Source organism: Anastrepha obliqua, chromosome 4, assembly GCF_027943255.1.
Source record: "Anastrepha obliqua isolate idAnaObli1 chromosome 4, idAnaObli1_1.0, whole genome shotgun sequence".
Taxonomy (NCBI): Eukaryota; Metazoa; Arthropoda; class Insecta; order Diptera; family Tephritidae; genus Anastrepha; species Anastrepha obliqua.
Window position 1 is genome coordinate 100,697,164 of NC_072895.1, and position 24,553 is coordinate 100,721,716.

The 24,553-nt window shown below is 34.5% G+C and overlaps 1 protein-coding gene and 1 non-coding gene across 6 annotated transcripts in view; one reads left to right on the forward strand and one right to left on the reverse strand.

Moving 5' to 3' along the window:
• Positions 1-24,553, forward strand: part of LOC129243748 (NAD kinase) — an 81,407-nt gene that overhangs the window by 28,018 nt on the left and 28,836 nt on the right. For 3 of the 5 annotated variants that reach the window (XM_054881012.1, XM_054881013.1, XM_054881014.1), the window contains exon 2: positions 17,953-18,771. The exons of the other annotated variants lie outside the window; for them this stretch is intronic. In XM_054881012.1, the coding sequence (XP_054736987.1) occupies positions 18,191-18,771 (581 nt within the window). In that variant the 5' untranslated portion in view covers positions 17,953-18,190. The remainder of the gene's footprint in view (positions 1-17,952; positions 18,772-24,553) is intronic. 5 annotated transcript variants of the gene reach the window in all.
• On the reverse strand, positions 24,080-24,151 carry Trnad-guc (transfer RNA aspartic acid (anticodon GUC)). Its single transcript has one exon. It is a non-coding gene; the product is annotated as a tRNA-Asp (tRNA).

The following is a 24,553-nucleotide window of genomic DNA, read 5'->3' on the forward strand; positions in this document are numbered from 1 at the left end:
ACACTGCCTATATGTAGTTCAGTGGGAATTGGGTTAGGTAGCCTAGATTTTTGTAGGTTTTTCCATGCGGAATTCTCAGAGATAACGTAGGTTCGAATCTCGGTGAAACACCAAAATTAAGAAAAACATTTTTCTAATAGCGGTCGCCCCCCGGCAGGCAATGGCAAACCTCCGAGTGTTTTTCTGCTATGAAAAAGCTCCTCATAAAAATATCTGCCGTTCGGAGTCGGCTTGAAACTGTAGGTCCCTCCATTTGTGGAACAACATCAACAAGCAGCTCGGCCAAACACCCAAAAAGGGTGTACGCGCCAATTATGTATGTAAATAAATAAAAATTGGGTAATTTTGTTTAAAATGTAAGACTTTTTTTAATATAATTTTTGTTTTTTTAATTTTTAGTTTGTGTTTTTGGTTTTTTAATTTTTTTTCGTAATTTGTTTTGTTTTTAATTTTTAATTTTTAATTTGTTTTCTTATTTTTTAATTTGTTTTTGTTTTTTTTCTTTTTGAATCTTAATGTCTTTTTTGATTTAATTTTTTTTAATTTTTAATGTGTAATATTTTTCGTAATTTTAAATTTAGAAAATAGTTTAAAATTTGTTTTGTATTGTTAAATTGGATTTTCTTTTTGGTTTTTGATTTTTTAAAATTTGTTTAAAATATGTTTGATAAATATGCACAGTCCTTCATTAAATCTATGTAAATTAAAATTTAATTTATGTAATTATAATTTATGTCAAGTTATATAATTTTTTTTTGATTTTTTAAAATATTTAAAAATACTTTTAAACTTTTTAGGTTTGTTTAAAAAATATTTAGCAGTTTCTTAAGGGGAATTTTCAACCACGCGATTCACTAGAAAAAAATAGTGATCGCGTATGTTTGGCAAAGCTGATTGATACTTATTTTTTTTAATTTTTTTATTTTTTTTTTTGATTTTTTTATATTTTTATTGATTTTTTTATATTTTTTTATATTTTTTTTTTATTTTTTTTTCACTTTTTTTTTAATTTTTTCACTTTTTTTCATGCAGCCACACAAATTTTCCTTTGCAAAATTTAAAATTCTCATATGAATTTTGAAATATTTTTAAATGTTGGAAAAGAATACAAAATTTTGTTTTTATTTTATTTTTTCTTCTAAAAGTCGTTGGTTTCGCTTGAATCATTTCTCTTCAACTCGTATTATATTTTAACCAGGTTTGAAATATTCGGGTTTTCGTTTTTTGGCCAGGATAATAATAAATAAAATAAAAATATTAATTTTGAACATTTGCCAATCACTTTAACTTTTACACTTTCACTACTAAATAAACTAAACTAAAAATCTTCGAGTTCTTTTAAATGTTTTAAGGAATTAAAAAAAAAATATTTGAGAATATTTGACTAGCAAAAAATTTGTGACACCAAATTTTTGTAATCACTTTGAAATTTTTAAAAACAGTTTTAAGAATTTTCCAAAAAAAAAAAAAAAAAAAAATCAGGTGTTTGTTGAAACTATTTATTTCAGAGTATTTTACCAGCTAAAAATTTGTGATACCAAATTTTTGTAATCACTTTGACTTTTTATACCCCTTTTGCGTTGTATGCTTCAAATCGCTTTCTCTTTTTTTCTACAATATATTTTCCCACCTCCGCTTGTTAGTATAGTTTATTATTAGCCAACAAGCGCCAAAAATACGAGCCGGCGTACTTTTTTTCACCATCCATAAATATTGTTAAGCACTCATACTTCACAGTTTGTTAGATACATTTTTGTTGACATAATTTAACAGCCGCAATATTATGGTGGATCAACACGAAAACTGACTGTACTTACCCGCTATGCGCTCTAATGGTCATTGGCAGCTGTGTTCGATAAACTATTTATTATTAATAAATACAAATTATCGATCTTCCAATACAGAGCAACGTACTTAGCACAGCTGTTTTGGCTCTCAGACTCACTCACACAAATGTTTGTTGGCAAAGTTTTTGCTTCTTTCATTACTTGGCTAACTGCTGTTATTCTAATCAAAATGCAGTTAATTCTTCTCCTATCGAGTGCAAATTTGCTTTTTGTTAATGTTTCGATTCCATTGAGTTCCAACACCTAAAGCTCCACTGGTATTGGCGCTGTTGCTAATTTCGTTAGTGGAGTGGTTGTTGACGTGCGAGTACTTTTATTAACATATGTCTCTCTTTGTATGTTGCTTTTTTTTCAATTCACCAGTGATCGAATCGAGTGTTTTGCGTGTTAACCTACTCCCAATTTGATTGGGCTTGCATGACTGCTTTTTTTGGTGTTTTTAACCTTTTCTTGTTTGTGTATAATTTTTTTCTTTTTGCAAATGAACTGCTATTAATTGGCCACTTAACTGAAGCTCGTCAATGAATGTGTCCATACCTACATGCATGTATGTACGTAGGTATAGATATGGTCTACTTGTACAATAAGACGCCGTTTTTTGTTTGATTTCGTTTAATTTTAACTAGATCTGTGGGCTTTTTCTTACATTTTCTTTCAGATACCCAGTATTCTGCGCACACCGTCGTTTGACAATAATCTCCTTACAGTTTTAATTGTGGTGTCTGTTTTTTCTTACGGTGGCTACAACCATTAAACTCTTCCGCTTTTGGGCTAACATGTTTTCCGTTAACAACTCACTGCTAATATCTTGGCCGACCTGCCTTGTTTTATCTCTAGATTATATATTTAGCTAGTCAAATTCTCTGCGCTTACCGTCATTACACAATTCGTTAGTTTTATTGGCACTATTTCGTTTCATCGTCGGTTTATTTGGCCTTTGTCGCAATTTTTTTGTTGTTTTTTTCTAGTGAGTGGTGAATTAGCTTTGTATAAAAACATTTATTGGTTGGCATTCGCATGCCGAGTGTGAATGTCATTTTTTACGACGTTTATCGCCTTCCTAACATCAGCCTTTTGTTTACGAAATTATAATAATTCAGAAGGTATTATTTAAGCATTTACCAGCAAATTTAATATATTAACAAACTTGGTTGATATTACTGCATGACCATTCACTATTTCCTAATACTGAATATGCACATAAATTATACTTTAGCCATTGCAATTGCTGGTTAATTAAAGGTGAATGTTTTCTAGAGCAGTTTTCAAGTCATCGAATATTCAAAAAAACAGTTTTTCCTTTTCAATTTGCTTACAGGTTTTAAGATAAGCTAAACTATTGAAGTTTAAAATTTAATGTTTAAAATAGTTAGCCACTGGGAATGCCAATGTTAGTGGAAAATTTTAATCCCGTGATTCCGAAATATTTTTTTAAGTTAGTCCCCGAATCTCGGGATTCGGCTTAGGACATAATTTTATAAGAGGAAAAAGTGCTTCAACAACGTTTACAAAAAAAATTGTCCTAAAATCAACGCGATTTTTAAGCGACTTCAAATTTACACTTTATTACACTAGAATTGAAAGGGCTATAAAACTGCATACCCAGAAGTTTTTAAAAATTCTGATTAAAGGAACAAATACCTGTAAACGGCCATATTTTTCCTGATTTTCATTAAAATTATTTAAAATGAAGAAGTCAATATATTTTTTTTTAAATTGGCATACAGTTTATTTATACATTAAAATAATATACATTGTTTTTTTTTTTATTTTAATAATTTAAAATGGCGGATGTACACTCAATTCTTCCAGGAAGGTCGAGCGAGGCTTCTCAATCGGCGGGCATTGTAGCATCGGTGGTGTCAGTGACCTGTATACAAAAAACCAAAAATTTTTTTGTTTATTAATGTCATAGTTTCTTTATGAATTTAAAACAAATGAAAAAAAATCGCGGAATAAATAATAATAAAAAATGAATTTTGGGGCGTATTTTCCTACTATTTTTGCTTCGAAAAAATTATTTTTTAAAAAAATTTTCGAAAACTTTAAATTCACATAGGAAGTAATATCATGCATTTGTGCAAAATTTTAGGGAGATCGGTCAATAACTTTTCGAGTATATAGTAATATAGTTTTAAGAAAAACGCGTCTAAAGTCGGCAACGTAACTATACCCCTCACAGCGCTCGAGCGCAAAGAATAGCGTCGTCACGGTTGACGATTTATTATATAAGAAATACTTAAATTTACGTTCTAAAAATTTTTTGACATATTCTTAAAGGATTATATTAACAAAAAAATTTTTTTTTTCGAAATTTTACAGGTATCTGTCCAGTTAAGAAGTCAAAAATTTTAATAAACATTTTTTGAATTTTTTTAAATTTTTGCAAATTTTATACAAAGTTTGGAAATTGGATTTATAAGGCTTTTCTTACACACTGAACTATATTTTTATAAAAAATTAACAAAAAAATGTAGCATGTAAAAAGATAAAGTAGCATTACAGTATATCATGAGCAAAGATTCAGAGCTCAGATGCGCAGAAGATGCTTCCATTAGATATAGAACGATTTTACAAAAATATCTATGTATACTCGTATAAAACTCGATAATTTCCTATCTTGATAAAGGGCACTGTGTCGTTCGACTCGATAACGTACCATGTGGTCTTATTCTTTTGTTGCTTACACTGGTGTCTCCCAAAGAAGTGTCCTAGGTCCGTTACTATTAGTTCTCTTCATTAACGATATTTCCTCCTCTTTTTTCAAGTGTACGCCTGCTTTTCTATACGGCGATGATTTAAAAATTTACTAAATATCCAAATTTATCCATTCTCCAACCGAAGTGGAATAACTTTTTTAGTTGGTGTTTGCGTAATCGTTTCTTACTCAACATTACTAAATGTCATCATAATTCTGATGGGAAAGTTTTTAATATTCTCACACCTTAATACATCTCAAACTTGCCGCTTATGGCGCTAATTACTGAATTAAGAGACATGGGTGTCTATTTTGACTCCGAGCTCAACTAAATTATATTGTAGTTTTGGGATTTATTCGACCAAATAGTTCTACGTTTTCAGTTACCTTTACTCTGAAACTGTGGTACTCGTCCTTAGTGTTGGTGGTTTTGCTACTTTAAGCAGTGTTCTGTAAGCTCCTACAAAAAGAACAAACACAATGCAGTGTGATTAGGCAAGAGAGTACGGAGTTTGATTTTGCATTTTTCACGCCTTTAAAATTGTCTGAGTAAATATCATAATTTGTTGTTTTTTCTTGTGGTGAGCTTGTTTTTGGAGGGCAAATGAGTTCATGTTTCAAGCTTTGTGCACCTCTCTTATAATCTCTACTCTGTATGTATATGTGTCTGTGAATATGCAGTGGCGTGTATAAAAACACCTGTTAGGAGGGGTAGACTTTATACTATTGCATTTATGAGAGCGTTTTCGCAGATGTATATGGGCATAGATGCAGTTGTAGATTACTGTAAACAATTTGTATTCTTAAATCATATTAAATACAAATGAAAAATTAAAAAAAACCACTTGCGTAAAAAATTTTCATTGTCTTACTAAAACCTTATAAATAAAAGTTTACAAATATGTGTAAATTAAAAAAAATTTCATAAAAGTATTAAATTACGTAATCAGTATATTTTAAATTGAGGCAGTATTTTGGAGGACAGTTATATGGCGTACTGAATAATAAAAAGCAAAATTCAAGTGGCATGAAAATCGTTTTGATTTTTAAGAATTTTTTGCTGACGATGTTGGGTATTTTCTTCTTTATAAAGAAATTTCGAACATTCATTATTGGAGATGCGTCAATACAATAAGAGCCTCTTCATAGGACTTAGATTTAAGAGCTTACTGTTAGGCCTAAATTTACTCATAAGCGATGATGTAAATAAGTCCATTATTTATAAACACTTTTTATATGGCCAATTTTTACATGATTTAATTCCTTTTTATGGTTGCACTTTCTGGTTATTTCTTTTACTACAACAACGAATGTTAGAAAAAATGGTGAAAATGTCAAACTCCAAAAAAGAAATATAAATGAAGCAAGTGAAACGACTTGATGGTACAGAGGGGTTTTTTTTAGCTGCATGAGGACTATCGATATCGTTTGACAGCTGAGAATGGTAAATTGTGTTGACATTTCTGTTCAGTAAGGTTTGGCAAGTCTTCATGAATCCTTAAACGCCAGAATAATGCCTGCAAATTCTGGAAATTTATTTTGAAAAACAAAAAAAAAAGAAAAAATCTGTTCATGAAGTTCCCGAAGAATGGCGAACACTTTTCGGTTCCAAAAATTAATAAGCTAAACATCGACAACATTTGATGCCAACAAGACGGCGCAACTTGCCATGCAGCGCACTTAACAATCGATTTATTTTAATTTTCAAGCCTCCATTGATTTTATTCAAGCCAAGTAGTCAAAAATTGAACTGACGCAGGGCCATCTAACTCTTAGCAGCGGCGGACATACGCCGAATATCATATTAACCCCTTAAGTGGAAATGACGAGTGTCGCCCGCAAACATTTTCTCTGCCAAATTCGACATTGACGGGCTATGCCCGCCGCATATTTAAATGTTTCAAAAGCAGTAATACTAAATTTAATAAACTTAAAAACAACCGTTATAATATTTTAGTTTTATTTTCTGATAGCACCCGCACAGAGTTGCATTAAAATTAAATAGTCTGAGCACGCATGTTTCTTCGAAATTAAATCGTAAGGCAAAGGGTTAAAAAAATAAGTGCCGTGAAGTTATGTATCTACCAGATTCTGTTTTGTATTTTCATTTTAAATGTTCAAGCTCTTAAAAAACACCCGCTGCTCACTTATTTCGCTTATATCTAAGAAAACTGACTTGAAATCAGGCGTTAAACCGCTTAAAATCAGATATACTGACCCTATTTAACGTCTCCAAAACTTGCCTAAATTATTTAGTTATTAAAAAAATACGTAATTGTCAGGTCTGTACCCGTTTTTCGCTATCCCAAATCGCATGGACAAGCAATATATGACCCCTCGCTGCGCCCCCTCTTGCTGCGCCTATGTGCATACCTACTTCTTAATTAGCACTCAAAATTTGTCATCAATCAATCGTTCAGCACCTGAACTGCCACCATAAATTGGTGCGTTGCGGTATATTTATTTGTGACCAAAGTTCGGTGCTTGACCGTAGCAATTTTTGTTATTGTTTACTATGTATTTCTTTGTTATCCGGTAGACGCATGTATTTGTTGTGTCTTTTAAATTCTTCACGCTTTGAATGTGCTTTTTTATCTACTTTTGTTCGCTTGCATTTATCTGAGTTTTTGGCCTATTCTTTTCTACAATTCGCGTGCATTGAGTTCGTTTGATAAAAAGAACGAGGTAGGCTTTGTGGATAGGTGCTGAATTTAGAGGTGATTGGCCTGATATCAGATCATGAATAGAAAAAGTCATATCTGCAATGCACTTCCGAGGTGCAAGAAATGCTTAAAGACTACAAAAAAATATATTTAAAAAAAATGCCACCATTTATATTTCACCAACTAATTAGAGCATAAAACACCTAAATTATTGCAAATGACGTATAAGTGCCAATGACCCAAACGAGCAGCCAATGCCAGCTAAGTGTCAAACAGCAAATTGGCTAGCGGTCACCAGCGTTATGATTTCAATTATATCTGTATATACTCGTATGTGTGCACATTGTGTATGTATGTCTGTAGTAGTGGCACATTGTTGTGAGTCTTGTTGGCATTTGTGGTTGATTTGTGGTTTAGGGGCTACCGGAAGGGGTCATGTGCATGATTTAATTTGCAGTAGATATCCACACACACACACGAAATTGATGCCATTACGAAATACACGCTTTGGTGCAAATTGATTTATACTTGACATCGATTTTCGAAAAGCGGTTAAATGGCGGTAAATATGAAATAAAGTTTCTAAATACTTGAGCGCTCAGCTTGTGCTGCTGCTCTAGAGCAATCAATGCGAATGCCTGCCGACATGCACATACATACATACATAAATACGAATAAATACCTTTTGTATGCAATTAAGTTTGCATTAACGGTAAAGAGAAACGCTTCGAAATGATTCTCAATACCATTTACTTGTACCGGTGAGATAAAAATTAAATGATTATAGAAAAATTGCCAATTTCCGTTACAGATTCAAGTCCAGTCATTTTGTAAATCAACTAACCGTCAACGCTTGCCGCTTTAATAGAATTTAACTACACATTTCCTACGAAATTACTAGTAAACAATTAAATAAAAATTACTGTTAGTGTAGTTAACAGTTTAATATTTTAATATGAATTTGCACTTTCCTGTTACTGTTTGTTTGTTTACCCTATTGTCAGTTTAGTTCGTTGCCGGAACTTATAATAAAACTCTAATTGCCACTAAAGCAATATAAATATCATATTTAAATGTGCACACTCTACATATATATTATATATGTACATATAAATACGGTCCTCTAAAAAATGCAGAACGTCAATAACTCGTACAATGACACCGTAATTATGACACCAAAATAGAATAAAAAAAAAGTTAGTAAGGAAAAACACAAAAATTTCGATAGACAAATATGCAGAAAGCGTAGACTAGTTAGCTGCTTGTCTTTATCTACTACGAATTTATTTGTATTATAAATAAATATCGGTTAAACCGGTTAATTTGCACGGCGCCTAAGTCTAATGAAGTACACTGTGCGAATTTTAATGCGCTTTAGCACTGACGAAGTAGGCTGTCGCAGCTGAGTGGGTTTGTGCGTGACTACCCTTCGGAGCGAAGTCTTTTATGGATATGAAACACGAAATGATACAAAAAGTAGCTACGATTTTGGCCGTGGATTGAGAGTGCACTAACGGCTTGAAATATTGAGTGATGGAAAAACTTATTTCTCTTAAGGATCGCATCCGGATCCGTTCGCAGGCCATGACAAAACTTCGAGTGAATATCTGCTGCTCATAGAAACCAAAGCCTTTTTAAAGTGGATAATGATAATATATATATGTATATACAAGATGAAGTCCAAAATCAACAAGACTGAACTGAAATAGAAACGACAGGAGTTTTGTTCTGATAACATCGAGTTTATTTGAAATATTATATATTGTATTATATCAAAATAGTCCCCTCTGGCCTAGATCACTGTTTTGCGCGTTCAAAAACTTTTCGAAAGAGTATTTCAGCTCATTGATCGGAATGCCCTTCAGGATGACGGTACAAGCCTTTTGGATGGCCTCTATGGACGCAAAACGTTTTCCTTTCATGGTCAAAGGCAATTTTCCGAATATGTAGAAGTCACAGGGAGCCATATCAGGCGAATATGGTGAGTGATTGATGGTTAAAATGCGATTTCGAGTCAAAAAATCAGTCACATTAGTGGATCGATGACATGGTGCATTATCATGCACTAAGCGCCAGCTTCCTCCTTCGCGGTGTTCAGGGCGAGTACGACAAATGCGATGAAACAAACACTTCAAAACGCCAAGATAGAAAATTGCATTGACAGTTTGGCCCGTTAGCACGAACTCCTTGTGGAAAATTCCCTTGGAATCGTAAAAACAAAAGAGCATCGACTTAATTTTTGACTTTTCCAAATGCTAATTTTTAGGAGTGGCTCGTCTGGGGCCTGCCATTCGGCACTTTGACGCTTAGTTTAAGGTTCATGTTGGAAAAACCACGATTCATCATCAGTTACAATGTTGTAAAGGAAGTTCTCGTCTTTTCTCGCCTCTTTAATGAGGTCTTGCGAATGTTGAATTCTAAGCAATTTTTGGTCCTCAGTTAACTTGTGCGAAATGAAACGTGCAGAGACCTTTCGTAAGCCCAAATGATCAGTTAAATGCGATGAATCGATGTTTTGGAGATACTCAACTCCGATTCCATGAATTTCAATGAGCCATTTTTGATAAATTTACGAGCAATTTCGATGGAGTTTTCGGTGATTACTGATTTTGGGCGGCGCGTATGTTCATTGTCATTTATAGTATGTCCTTTCAAGCATCTCTGTTACAACAACGTGTAAACCACTCATGAACTCTAACACGAGATAGACAACATAGACTTTTTTCATCAATTAAAATGTTTCCGTAAACGTTTTACCGATTTTAAAACAAAATTTGATATTAGTTTTTTGTTCGAAACTCGTTTTTGTACCGATGACACAAACATAGTAACACTTTAGACGCAATAACTTCGCTTCCACTAACCGGATGTCACCAAACTTTCACTAGACGCCAGCTAGGGATGTAGCTTCCAACGCACTAACTCATTAAAAAAATGGCGCCATCAAAAACATTTTTATGACGCCAGACTTGTTTATTTTGGACTTCGCCCTATAAATTGCACTGACTGGGTTTGGTATTGCTGCTACAACAACAACTCAGCAAAGTTTCTTTGCAGTCTATTCTTCAGACTCCCATTCTGGGTGTAGATAGCACGCTCTATGTGTTGCCTCCGGAATTAATATTTCATTCAGCATTCAATGAAAAACTCAAAAACAAAAAAAAAAAACAACATGAAATGGCTACTTCCAGCACTGCTATAAGCAATTTAAAACAAAAAAAAAAAACAAACACATAAGCAAATCACGAGCTTGGCTTCACTCTTAAGCAATTAAAAAGAGTTCATTTCAATTAGTTTTTAATTAAAATTATATATCAATTTGTGCCTCTTTAATAAAATTGTGAATCGCTTAATAATTTTTCATACAAATTTCACCAAAGCTTCTAAATCTCCTAACTGCAACCAACTTATTTCTGCTGTTATATTCCCTGCAAGATCACGCACAATGTTTTATAAATCGCAGAATTTTTTCATAAACCAATCCAATAGCACATTCTATGCTGAAGGCCAATCATCCATGCTCATGCGTCTTATAGAATGGGATGCGCAATTTAATGGCCTCTGGTGGCGGACAAGCATTGTTTGACAAGAACTTTATATGTGTGCGTGTCGGCTGATTGACGCTAATATCTAAAATTTTTGATTTTCATCATTCAAAAGCCGACAACAAGTATGTGTGACACGACGACACCCGACTGCACTAACACACACAAAGCTCAGTCAAGCATGCTGGATCGTCTCCCGAGGCCATAAGAGCCAACTCGTTTTCTCATGGTTGTCGAAATGGAATTTAACACTCAGTTCATAGTACTGTTTGTTGGGTAGTGTGATTCACCGTTGCGCTTTCATTTCGCTCTCCGTCATACATATTTACATGCATACTCTTTCACCTTAACCTTTAAATAATTAAATGATGTTTTAAATTTTTTCGTCAACTTGTCGCTATATCGCATTTGTCATGACCATTAAATACCATTTATATTTTCTATTAACACTGCAGGTATTAAAAAGTTTATTAACATTCGCATACTTGAATGCGCTTCCTTGGCTAAATGACAACAAAGCTGTTCAATAAAGCTTATCGATATAATCGCGCATATTTTTGTGTATACAATTCATTAGTAATATTTATGTATGTGTGCGCTTGCATAAATGTTTGTGACCCCTCCCCATTGGTAGGTGTTACCTCACATTACCCTTTTGGGCTTTTTCGGCCACGTGCCACTCTGCTCTGCTCTGGCCTTTAATGGCTTTTAAGTGTGAGATTTTTTTTCGATTTTTATTACTTGAAGCGCATTCAATTTGACAATCAAACGTTTTTCCCCACATTTTGATGAATCTTATTTTCCACATTTAAGCTGCGTTATTGTTTGTTTTGGGTTTTTTTTGGCTTTGTTTTCTTTTGACTTGAAACAGATCAAGGTTAGGTTATTACACACACATTCACAGTTGTTTACATGCGTCTCATTCATGTAAATATATATTCTCTTTACACTACTTTGTTGTTCGGCAAAATCCATAAGCTATTAAATGCTACCCGGACCAAGCCAAGCTTAATGGGATTATACAACAACATCTTTGGTAGTTTGAACGGCAGCCACAGCAACAGAGCCATCGTCTTCATCATCATCATCAGCCATCACATTAGCGGCAGCATTGAGACGAAAATTTTTCCGTCTTACAAAAATTTATAAATATTTGAGAATGTGTGTATATACTTATATATATATGACATTTATTGGTATGTGTATTGCAGTACTTGTTGCTTTTAGCCCGACTCACTGACCTGTTTCTTGCTTCTGTCCCTACATTTCTGCGCATAAGGGCATTTTTGAACACATACATACTTACATACATATGCAAAACCAAGTATATGTACTATATGTAGGTATGTATATTAGGATGACCCAAAAATAACATTTTTTTCTTGATGCTGCCCTCTAAATTTGTGTTATGACCAAAATAGCCATTTTTTGTTCTCCGTTTTTTTTAACATTTGTGATGAGAATTTAATTAATACCAAATTTATATAAAAGTTTAATGCAAAGAACTCAATGTTAAGGGGTTAGGGGTAGTCAGAGGCCTGAAAAAACGATGATTTTCAATAATTATTTTCTGCTAGTCAATTTATTTATTTTTCAAAAATAAAAACATAGCATTAATACATCATTTTCAACTTGACTTTAGCAAAATTTCAGCAAAAAAAATCAATAATTGTAAAAGTTATCGCTGTTTGTGTGGAGCCCGTTTCTCCAGAAGTCCCTTGCGGTAATCATCACAAGTCCTTTGAGATTCATCTAAAATCAATTGGACAAGAGAAATTAGTTTTATTAATAGAGAATCTTGTGCTTGATCGAAGCTTTATTTTTTTTTCAAAATTAAGAATATGGCCTCAGGAAATATCATATTTTTCAGATTTTCGAAAAAAAACCAACAATTAATTGTTTAATGAAAATCGAAATTTTTGATCTTCGATCAGGCGCGAGTTTTTTATATTTTTCAGAAGCAGTATAAATTTTAAAACATAGTTTTGAGAAAAACGGAGCGCCCGAGCACCCTTTGTTAATTGTTGAATAACTCGAAAAGTATTGTCGGATTCACTTCAAATGTTCACACAATATTTTTAAGATATTATACTTTAAGAAAATGCAAAAAAAACTCAAATTTTTTGAAAATTCTGACTCCCCTAACCCCTTAAAGCGTTGACTGCTAGGGTAAATATTGAATAAGAAAATAGGTGTTTTAATTTTTTTTGGTCATAGAAAAAATTTATGGGTGGAATGAAGATTTTTTTTATTTATTTGTTGGCCATCCTTATGCACTATAGGCATACCTATAAGTATATCAATCCTTGACTTCCTCGTTTCTGCTTCTGGCAGCTGCTGGCATCTGCGACACATTTGTTTTGCCGATTCATGCTGTTGCTGCCGCTGCTACTGCTGTTGTTACAATTGCCGCCTTATTGTAGTCTTGTAGTCTTTGGAATGTGGCACATGCTCGCCGTTTGCATGCAACATCATTCGCATATCCAGTTTTTGCTCATCGCTTTTACTTTCATTTTTGTGCAGAGTGTCTTGTGCCTAGTGCTTTGAAAACTACTTTTGTTGTTGCATTGTGTTTCATTGTATGTGCCTGCATGAATATATTTTTATATCTTCATTTATTTTATTTTTTATTTGTTTTTTTCTTATTTTTGGTATTTTATAACAATGAGCCTGAGTCATGTGGGAAAAATTCACTGCCACACTTGAGTTTAGGTATTCAGTGAATTTAATTGCATACCAGCCAGTCATGTAATTTGTGCTTTAAAAATGCCACGAATCGCTTAAGTTAGATGAGTGATGAGTTTCATTATGAATCTCAAGATTTTAGTAACCGCAAGCTTGGGTTTTTGAGAAGAAAGGGGCGGGTCTAAATGTCACTCTTTTGCACATTTTAAGGGCAAAGTGGTATGGAAAACTTTTTAATCCTTATAAAAAAATAAACAACGTAGTTTTAACGCTCTAATTTCACTTTTCAAAAAAAGCTCCTCATAAAAATATCTGCCGTTCGGAGTCGGCTTGAAACTGTGGAACCACATCAAGGCGCACACCATAAATAGAAGGAGGAGCTCGGCCAAGCACCTAACAGAAGTGTACGCACCAATTATTTATTTATTTTATTTTATTTCACTATAGATGGGTCATTTGGTATTTTTTTTATCGGAAATTGCAAAATTCCTTTTAATAGAGACTTCTTACGTTTTAAAGCGCAAAATATTTGTCATAAATATATACTATAAGTGTCCAAGCTACCAATGCTTAAAACGGAAAATGTATACCGTAACTTAGGTATATCGAAATTCTACCAAAACATTTTTTATAGCCACTAACAAAACTAACCCTTAAACACATTTATCATTTCGGGATTGAACTTATTTAGATATTCAACGGCACCCCACAATAAATCGCAGCTTGTCGAGGCCTGCTAACATCACCAAAATGACTGATTTCCCGATTATCCAATTTAGTGCGCAAAATATCGATTATTAAACATTTTGTGTGGGACGTAGTGCCATTTTGCTGAAATCCGGGCCCGCCCATGTGCGAATTTTGAATATGCACCTACAAACGATACAGAAAAATAAGCTATCGAGTCTTGTAATGTTTCTCTGTTTCTCTGTAATGTTGTTGTTAATTTCATTTCAAAGAAATATGGGGACAATAATCTCGCCGCTCCATAAGTCATAACCCAAAGGATGTTAGATTACAAGGTTTGGCCTTCAGCTATGGTGAAAAACGGAATTGAGGGATTAACTTCGGTTGACACGACACCGGAGCTCGGCATGGTGAAAAGATTTTTAGAAGTGTACTACCTAGCAGACCGTTATTCGGCTCTGTGAGAATTTGACAGATATGCCGACGTCATTCGTTTTGTGTTCCACTAAGCTAAAGCTAAATTTTTGAAACACAAAACGAAAGACGTAGAATCCAAAGTTTCCCTAAAATTTATTTTTCACCATACCTAACGAGCAAACCTCGCATCTAGCATCCTTGGGGGCTCGGCATTTAAAACCTTCCACACATATGTAGGTACATATTCACACCTTGACCAATCAGTCGTTGTTCAGACGGCAACGAAGCAACATGAGCGTGTATCACAAACACAATCTCACTTTATTTCGTAAACAAACCACTGGGTGGTTATGGTTTCGTCAGCCAATCAACTGATTCTTTCAAATTGCTTCTTAAGGTAGTCGCTAAATTAAAAATGTGACTTAAATGGACTGGATTAAATTTTGAAACTGGCATATATATGAAAACCCATATATCCAAGCGCACTCATAGCTATACAGCCTGCGAAAAATGATAGCGGATTCATATTTTTATTAGTTTTTACTATTCCGTTTTTTTATATTCTTCTTTTTTTGTTTTTGAATATACATTTTTTTTGTTTTTGAATATTAATTTTGGTTTTATTGTTTTTTGAGCATTCATTTTTTTTTCTTGACAAAAGCATAGCTCACTGTGCAACAAAAACCATATAAATCCAAGTTTCAAACTTTATACAAGAATTTAAAAAAATCCACAAGCTTTTCATTTCAAGTCCACAGTTTTCAATTAAAATTTCTAGAGATTTTTGGTATGCAGTTTTATAGCTTATTAAATTTTAAGTTAATAAATTTAAAGCTTGAAGTGGCTAAAAATACGGTTGTTATAAATATTTCCTTTGATAATGTTGTGCATTGCCTTCATGTAAAAGTTGCTTTGTCAAAAATCGCAATTACGTATTTAGATGGTATCAGGTATTCCTCTGGCAATACTGACATCACTACATCCCAAAACTAAATTTGAAAAATTACCAAAAAATTTTCTTAACTACTCAAATCAAGTTCTGAAATTATCGAGCAATTACGTCTTACCCAACGCGTAATTAACCTCTCATTTCTTGTGTGAAATTACAAATTACAAGTAAAAGGGCTCCTTTACATAATTAAGCATTAAATAAGTATTTGTGAGTTAGACTTAAGGTAGCAATTATTGCAATTGAAAATCCAGCACTTATCTACAGTGTGTCACAGGAAAGCGTAGACACTGATAGTCAAAAACGAATATTTTTATTTAGAAATTTCTCGCATACTTACATTGTTTTATGAGTACTAAAACCTTCACACAAATACCTTAAAATTACATTCAACCGCCACCAGCATCGTCTTTGGCATGGTAATTTCGATGCTGTGTGATTTCTAGAAGCCTTTCGGCGTATGATCCAGAAAAAGGTCACTAAAAGAGTTTGTTGAGTGTGTTGCTGCATATCTCTCAGCACTCTTTTACAAAGCTCCAAGTTCGTCGCTTTTGGGGCCAAACACTTTGTATAGGTTTGGCAAAGGGTGTTTATTGATGTCCAATCAAAGGGCTGCACGCATTTCAACATGGTTTTCCCCCACCAATGACTTTTGCCAAGCTCTCAACTTCTACGCACGTAAATGCTTAGGGATCCATTTGTTTCATACTCTCAGGCGTGCTTTGGACAAGTTTGTGCCATTCCCTTGAGTGTCGGCATTACGAGACGAGAAATATCTGAACTCATATCCAACATTCCAAAATTTTTGGAATTATTTCATACTGCTACAACAACAAAACAGGCAACAAACAGTGAGACTTTTGAATTCTCTTGTGATGTTCGCGTAATGTTCACACCCTTTGTAATTGTGACTGACTAATGCTTATTAAGTGCTTCCAAGAAGCGATGAACTTTGTTGTGGAAAAAAGATGAATAGGCAGATCTGTATGTTTCTGCAGCGACAGCAAAGCTGCGCCCATGTCCTTAGACAGCCCCCAAACCACATCTGGGGTAGTCGAGACCTGTAAATGTAGGCTGAACTAAGTCGGTAGACATAATATCCTGATGCTAACATGGGTCCCAGGACACGTGGGTATCGCGGGTAACGATATCTCTGACTCTTTAGCCAAGGAAGTCGGCCTCAGAGCCCGTTCTGCCACTCCCTTCTGTAGCTATCAAAGCCACGGTTAGCAAACGGGTTACTTCAAACGACAAGCGAGCTTGGCAGGCTGAGAGAGGCTGCAGATGCACAACATTACTGTCATTTTTAACCGACTGTCGCAGATCCTCTTCTCACTAAGCAGAGGAGACTGTAGGCAGCTGGTTGGACTGATGACGGGCCACTTTCTATGGGCGAAGCCCATGGAAAAGGTGGACATCTCAGACAGTGTACTCTGCCCAGCATGTGGAGAGGAGAATGAGACGACGGACCACTTTCCGTGCGTATGGCCGGCCTTTGCTGGAATCAGGTTTGAGGTTTTTGTCACTGATGTGTTAAGAAGCAACCACATTGGCTCCTTAGCACCACAAGATCTACTCAGATTTCTTCGGAGGTCGGGAAGATTTAAAGAAAATTAAAAAGGAAAGCTGAGTGCAGTACAATGGACTTAATTGTGTCTGAGTGCTGTTGTCCCGACCGAAGAAAAAGAAACAAGTGCTTCCAAATAAATGGAAGTTTTGGTAGCTCTTTTCCAGTGCTTATTTATACCAGTTGCTTTATCCATTCACCACTTGCTAACGCTTGGCGAATCGAAGAGGCCTATTATTATCGGAGTTAATGCTGGTTTCTAAATAATTGAAGTCTCTTACAACTTCAAAATCAGGACTGAGGATCAGTATATCTATTTTTCGGACCATTTGCCAAGAGACTCACAATTTCAGAATTGGCTGTGCACTTTTTTGAAACCGATTTAACCATTCTTTTTTCCCCTGCTTTGTTATTTGCATGTATTTAGTATCAGCCCTTGTTTGGGGACATCTTCTGTTTCTTGTAGTTGCAACTAACAAAACGGCTTTCGCACTCAGCTATGCTATGAGCTTGCTGAACCTGATTAATTCTTCTTTGCCAATATGATCATTTCGTGTTTTTTTTCATATATTAAGTACAATACCTTCTAATATCGACTACGATCTTATGTGGCCGACTGTACCATTCAAGCCTCAACTGTTTTTGCTAGCTTCCGCATGAAATTTTTCTACGCGTCAGTCAGTCAATCGATCAATTGCAATTGTGTAACCTATAAACAACCTGGCAGTGGTCCCACGAGTCGCAATTAACGTCCGGCAATAAACGGCGTATCAATCCATCTAGTCGAGCGCTTATCGAACATTGTAAATGTGTATGTGTGTGCTATAAATGCATGTACTAAAATATTAGTACAATTATAATCTAGTAAATTTTATATGCGCATATTACTCGTAGAATGATGCACACAACAACAAATATACATACAAATAACTGCTTTTAAATAAAATTACTTAAGTGGAACATTAAAGTGCCAACAACAACAACAAGTGAAACTTAGTGAATAGTAAACTGTACTAATTACAAACAATTAGGAAAGTAAATAAATTAAATCACTAAAAAGCAAACAATAAGAAAATAACAGAAGTCACAGTACAATAACAACAAATAAATAGAAACTTATTATCGAATCACAATGACCTGTCTGTCGGACATTGATCTGGCCACTTTACACAAAAGTCGCCTCGAAGAACGACTCAACTACAAGCTCGCCTGGGGTGGCGCTACAACAAATCGCCAGCCGGCCTATCAACATCATCTGCATCCAACACATCATCAAGCGCGCTACAATTCGCAGAAGTCATACCACGCCGCTACACATTCACGTAAGACTGAACAGAAGCAACCAAATCAACAAGAGCAGCAACAACGACCACAACAGCAACACCAACACCTACAACAGCAGCAGCAGCACCAACAACAACCGCCTATCGATGGTTTCAGCGAGATGACACGCTTTTGCCTGCAGCGCAATGCGACACATAGAAAATGTGTTGCCGATGATTTGTTGAATGGTAATGGTGTTGAACTGAATGACAAATTGCGTCAATTAAATCTGAATTTTGGTGAATATGAGACCGCCCATAAAAAAGTGCAACACAAGAGCCGCAAATTGTGCACGGAAAGTGGCAGCTCGCCGGGTGGGTTGATTGATGATGATCCTAATGGCAATTACTTTTCGGCGACCACACGGCGTCGGCGATCGGGTACATGGCCGTAAGTGTTATTTGTGTATTTTGTGCAAAATGAATTATTTTATAAATTGTGTGATTTTTATAACAGAATTTTTTTTTATAAATTAAGCTCAAATTCATTTTAAATTTTTTTTAAAATCGTTTTTTACAGGTTGGTTGTATGCAATTTGACTTGTGTTCGAAAACAAAATTATTTCTCACTGAAATTATATTTAATTCATTTTTCGTGATATAAACAATTATTTTTTACACATAAATTTATAAAGTCACAAAAACAGATATAAAACGATGGAGACTTTAGGAGCACAACTTCTTCTTTTGCTTGGCTTTCGCCGTTTCGGGTGGACTATCCTGTGCAATATCTCCAGGTCTTACGGTTCTTAATTGTCTCTCCACGCACGCTTCTGTATGGCATGTCGTTTTTTGTAAAGGGTGGTTAAGTTTCAAGGGCCGATATTGACTCAGAATAAAATACAATTTTTTAGGAAATTATTATCATTTCTCTTTATTATGATATTATTGGTATGGCTCAATTACGTGTGGAACAAAATGTCGACCAAATGACCGCCGCGGCCTCGGCGGCACACCTCCATCCGATGGTCCAAATTTTCGATGACGCTGAGGCATAATTGAGGTTCTATGCCGTTAATGTGCCGAATTATCTCATCCTTTAGCTCTTGAATTGTTGCTGGCTTATCGACGTATACGTTTTCTTTCAAATAACTTCAAAGAAAGAAGTCCAACGGTGTCAAATCACATGATCTTGGCGCCCAATTGGCATCGCCGCGACGTGAGATTATTCGGCCATTAAATTTTTCGCGCAAAAGAGCCATTGTTTCGTTAGCTGTGTGACAAGTGACACCGTCCTGTTGAAAAAACATATCGTCCATATCCCTATCTTCCAATTCGGGCCATAAAAAGTTCGTTACCATCTCACGATAGCGAACACTATTCACAGTAACTGCCCGACCGGCCTCATTTTCGAAAAAATACGGCCCAATGATGCCTCCGACCCATAAACCGCACCAAACAGTCACTCTTTGTGGGTGCATTGGTTTTTCGACAATCACTCTTGGATTATCATTCGCCCAAATTTGGCAATTCTGCTTATTGACGAATCCACTGAGGTGAAAATGTGCCTCATCACTGAAGATGAAGTGGGCGATATGCATTTTGATTTGAACGCCCGTTTTCATAATAAGCCTGAATAACTTTAACACGTTGCTCGATTTTGTATCTTTCCATGGTTCAAATTGAGTTAGTCTGAAATTGAAAAATGTCAAATAAAATGCAGAAAAAAACTTGACGTTTAGGTGTGGTTTACATTCAACATCGGCCCTTAAAATTTAACCACCCTTTAGTATGTTTGCACCTTTTTGGTGGCCCTCTTTTTAACACTTCCATCTGCAACACTCGCCTCACTGTGTGGTCCTCGTGTCTTCTCAAAGCATGGCCGTACCAGCGAAGGCGAGTTTCTTGAAGTTATGCGCTAATTGGAGCGACTTTGCTGCTACCCAGAATAAAGTTGTTCTGTATTTCGTCCGACAGTGGAGCGCCGCTTGCCCACTTCAGCATCCGCATTTTTGCCACAAACTCCGAATAATTCAGATATCAGCCAAAAAGTTACACTCAAGTATGGGAACCGAAATCGCTCATGCATATCTTAACTCGAAAAAAAAAACGAAAAATCCTAGAAAAACGGCTTTAAAGTTTTGAATTTCGTTTGCCTTTCTAAGTAAAAGGCAAGAGAGAAAAACGAGATACTGTTAGCCCTTAAAACTTAACGTTTGAAACGAAAAAGTATGAAAAATATATCACACAAGTCTGACGCACTACTTTTAATAATAATAAACCTTAAAAAGAAAGCAAAGCGAATCCAATATGACAAGCGAAAGTAGAGAAGCATGGAAAGAGAGCAACAGTATTCGGCGAATCTATGACGGAGGTTACCCGTTTAGGAGTAATAGGTGATTTTGATCGTGAATTTTTTATAAATTAATCGTGAATTTTTACACAGCATAAAAGAAGAGCTGGTAGTAGTTTTTTGGGTTATGACGTTCTTCCCAAGTGTGATACTCGTAGAATGCAAGGATTGGCCATCCGAAGCAAAATTGTGAGAGTAACATTGGCTGTAACGTCATGGTGGATTTTACAGAGATAGAGAAGCGAATGAAATGAAAACAAAATGTGTAAAATGAGGTTAGTTGAATGCAATCAGTTTTCTAATCAGTTTTTCAATCAGTAGTTGTACCAACGGCAACAAAGTAACTGAAGTTGCAGCAGCGTCTGCGTTGATTTTTTCCTATATCACCAACGCAATCTAGGTTTTGTCGTAAACAAACTCCTGTCATATTCCCTGCCACCTCAGCAAATCAGCTGATTCCTTCGAATTCGCTGAGAGCCGGTCAACGGTCTGATATTGGCCATACCTTCTATATTCTCTCCACGATCGTGGTGAATTTTTTACACAGCATAAAATAAGAGGTGGTGGTAATTTTTCACTTTTATTTTATGTATTTATTTATTTTTTTAGTTATGATGCTCTTCCAGCAAACTAACGATATTATCACCTCGAGCACATTTGCGTCGATCGATTCTTAATACCTAATACATTCCATAATTATTCAATACACATGCGCCGGAACTTGGTAATATCGTTGGCAAGTTCGATATTATTCCTGGACTTTTTGAAGGCAGTTTCATTGCTGAAATTGTTTCAGGCACATCAATTCTTGCCAAACTTTTTACCTAGAATTTGTCACAACGTGGACTAAGAATACATGATCAGAGATACATAATTTCGGTAGTATTTATTAAAAATTTTCAAAAGTTGCTCATTCGTGAACTTCACTGCTTTAAACATGTTAACCTAAAATAACTTTTACTTTGCAAAGTGATTCAGAATAAGTGACGGGTAAAAATTATGTGCAAGGTGGCGCAGAACTAATCATCCGATTTTGATTTTGAATAACTTGTTTACTACATAAAACAAAAATATTTTGTGTAATGAAAATTTTTATTTTAACCTTTACGTGCTCCATTTCTTGTCTGATTGTAAACTGCAGCTGTCTTGTTCACAAGTGTCAAATATTATGAGCCTATGACGCCAATGTCCAAAAATTATAAATCTTCGTATAGGGTGATTGCACATAATTGTTATGCTTTGTTTGAAAAGCTTTACAATTTGTTAAAAATTAAGCCTCACAAGTTTGAATGTTTCAAATGAAAACGAAATGACAGTTTTTTTCCACCTAACTGTGAGCTGCCTTAATGTTAAAAAGTAGAAATTAATGAAATATGTATGTAAAATATTTTTTGTTCCAATTTTATGCTCATTTGTAGTGATAAATTTATTAAATCTTATATTTCTTTTTGTTTGTGAAATTGTCTGTATAATGCATGAAAACTAAAAAAAACTTAAGGGAGAACACCACTGTGGGGGGTCAAAAAATAGTCGATTTTTGGGAATTTTTTTTGTAAGTAGGAATGATTTATTAAATTTATATTAAACTATGTTGATGTAAATTTTTATTAAAAAATATTGAAAATTGACAAATTTATGCAAATAAACGTAACGAGTTAAAAAACAAAATGACGTCATCTGGTGGCAGCGATACAGCAATGAATAATCATCTGCAATCAAAAAAACCAAAAGTTTTATTAATCTACACAATAGTGGCTATCGTTGTACGTATCCGTTTTTTGGTTTTTTTTTTTTCGACAAAATGGTGGTGATTTGAATTTAGAAGTGTGTTTTTCCCATTAAAATATATTAGTTATTTTAAAAATTTTGAAAATCGGCTTCTTACAACAATAGCCAATGCGATAGCAAAAATTTTGAAAAAAAGAAAATTTAAATCGGTTCAATAGTCTTCGAGAAATCGTTGCCACCGTATCAAAAAAAGTCGTTTCGAGAAAAACGCGTTTGAAATAAAGCATCGTATCGTAAGCGCTACGGGGCCGAACCGACGGGCGCTCGCTTAAGTGCACATAGAATCGGGAATAAAACGAATTTCGCTTTAAAATTCTTACCACATTTTCTTGAGTAGTTATACTAACAACTTATGCAGAAAAAAATGATTTTTTTGAATTTTCACAGTGGCGTTCCCCCTTAAAGAGCTATAACTCATATTCCTACTATATACTCATAACACTATATAATTCCTTTTTATATTCTAATATTTTTGTTTCTTAATTTTTTAATTTTAAATTTTTTTTAATTTCAAATTTTTTTTTTAATTTTTAATTTTTTTTTATTTTTTATTTTTTATTTTTTTATATTTTTTAAGTATAATCGCACTTGGTTGTCCATTTAAGCCATCAATTTTCCTCCAACAGCAGCTACATCATTTTAATTGACTTTTTCTGTTTTATCATTAATTTGACAACCATTTGTTTTATTCGTTAAATTAAATTGCAGCACAATTTTATTATCTTTGATCGGTTCAATCAAAGTTTCTTGCGAAATAACCAATGTTTAACAATTTCACCACCATTTGCAAAAACGCTATCTTCAAATTATTTGGTTAGATGACTTGCTTTGGTGCCCTGGCCTATTCATGTATGATACGTTATATGTATCTGTGCACATACGTACGTTAACAACTTTTTTAAAATTGCTATGAGTTTAAATATCGCCACTATCAAGTACATACTCGCCTCTATCGGAGTGCCTGTTGATGAACGTGCCGATAAGCTCACCAAAAATTAACTGAATAACACAAATGCCAATATACTCGTACATATATGCACATATTTATAAACAATTTTAGGCAGTTGTAAACATTTTTTATCTCTAACGAATCTAATCATTACTTTTTAAATGGTTTTTGATTATATTTCCCCGGCTTTTTCACACTGCGAATAGCTCATTGAAAATTTTTTAAAACAATATTTCTAAACAGCTGTTGTGGTCATCAAAGATTATTAAAATTTGTAAATTTACTTGTCACCATATTTAAAAAAAACCAAACAAAAAAAAAAAACAGTATGACGTTGAATTGCATGAGGCAATACACGTGACAGCCATACGAAATTTTAACAATTTTATTTGATGATTATTTAACGATGTGGTGAATGATATCTGAAAAATTTGGACGTTAATGAAATAACAAAACAACAAAAACAAAAAAAAAATTAAATAACCATGTCTCCTAAACTAAAGGAGATCGTGCAAAGTACTAGTCATTTGCACATTTTTAAAGTACATACATACATACATATATTATTACTATGCATATTTGCTAATATGTACTTGGAACTGACAATGAAAAAAAAATATATTTATGGTTCATTAAAAAAAGAAATTAGCAGTTTCGAGAAATCTCTTTCTCCCCGACGGGGAATTGAACCCCGGTCTCCCGCGTGACAGGCGGGGATACTGACCACTATACTATCGAGGATCTTATATTTTACCGTCAAAAAAAAGCACATAAGAGAGCGTTGAGATATATGCATATTTTCAAACATTTACTCGCTAGCTCTTGCTCTTTTAAAATATGAAATTCATACTCTCTCTTTGCCTGCGCGCTCAGCTGCCCATTACGCTCATTCGAAGATACATAAATATTTTAGTTATTCTCTTCATTTTTTATTATACATGCGCTTTGCTCTCGTTCCACTCAATTTTGATTCATTTAACTTGTCAATTATGCGCTGCCTGTTTGCTAGCTGAGTTACATACATACATATGTGTACAGGTATATGTTTGACTGTTGCTCTGCTTGGTGTGTTCGGGTTGTCTGTCTTTACGCCACCTTGTTTTGTTTTACTTCTGCTATTGCCTCTGTGCATAATTTATTCTT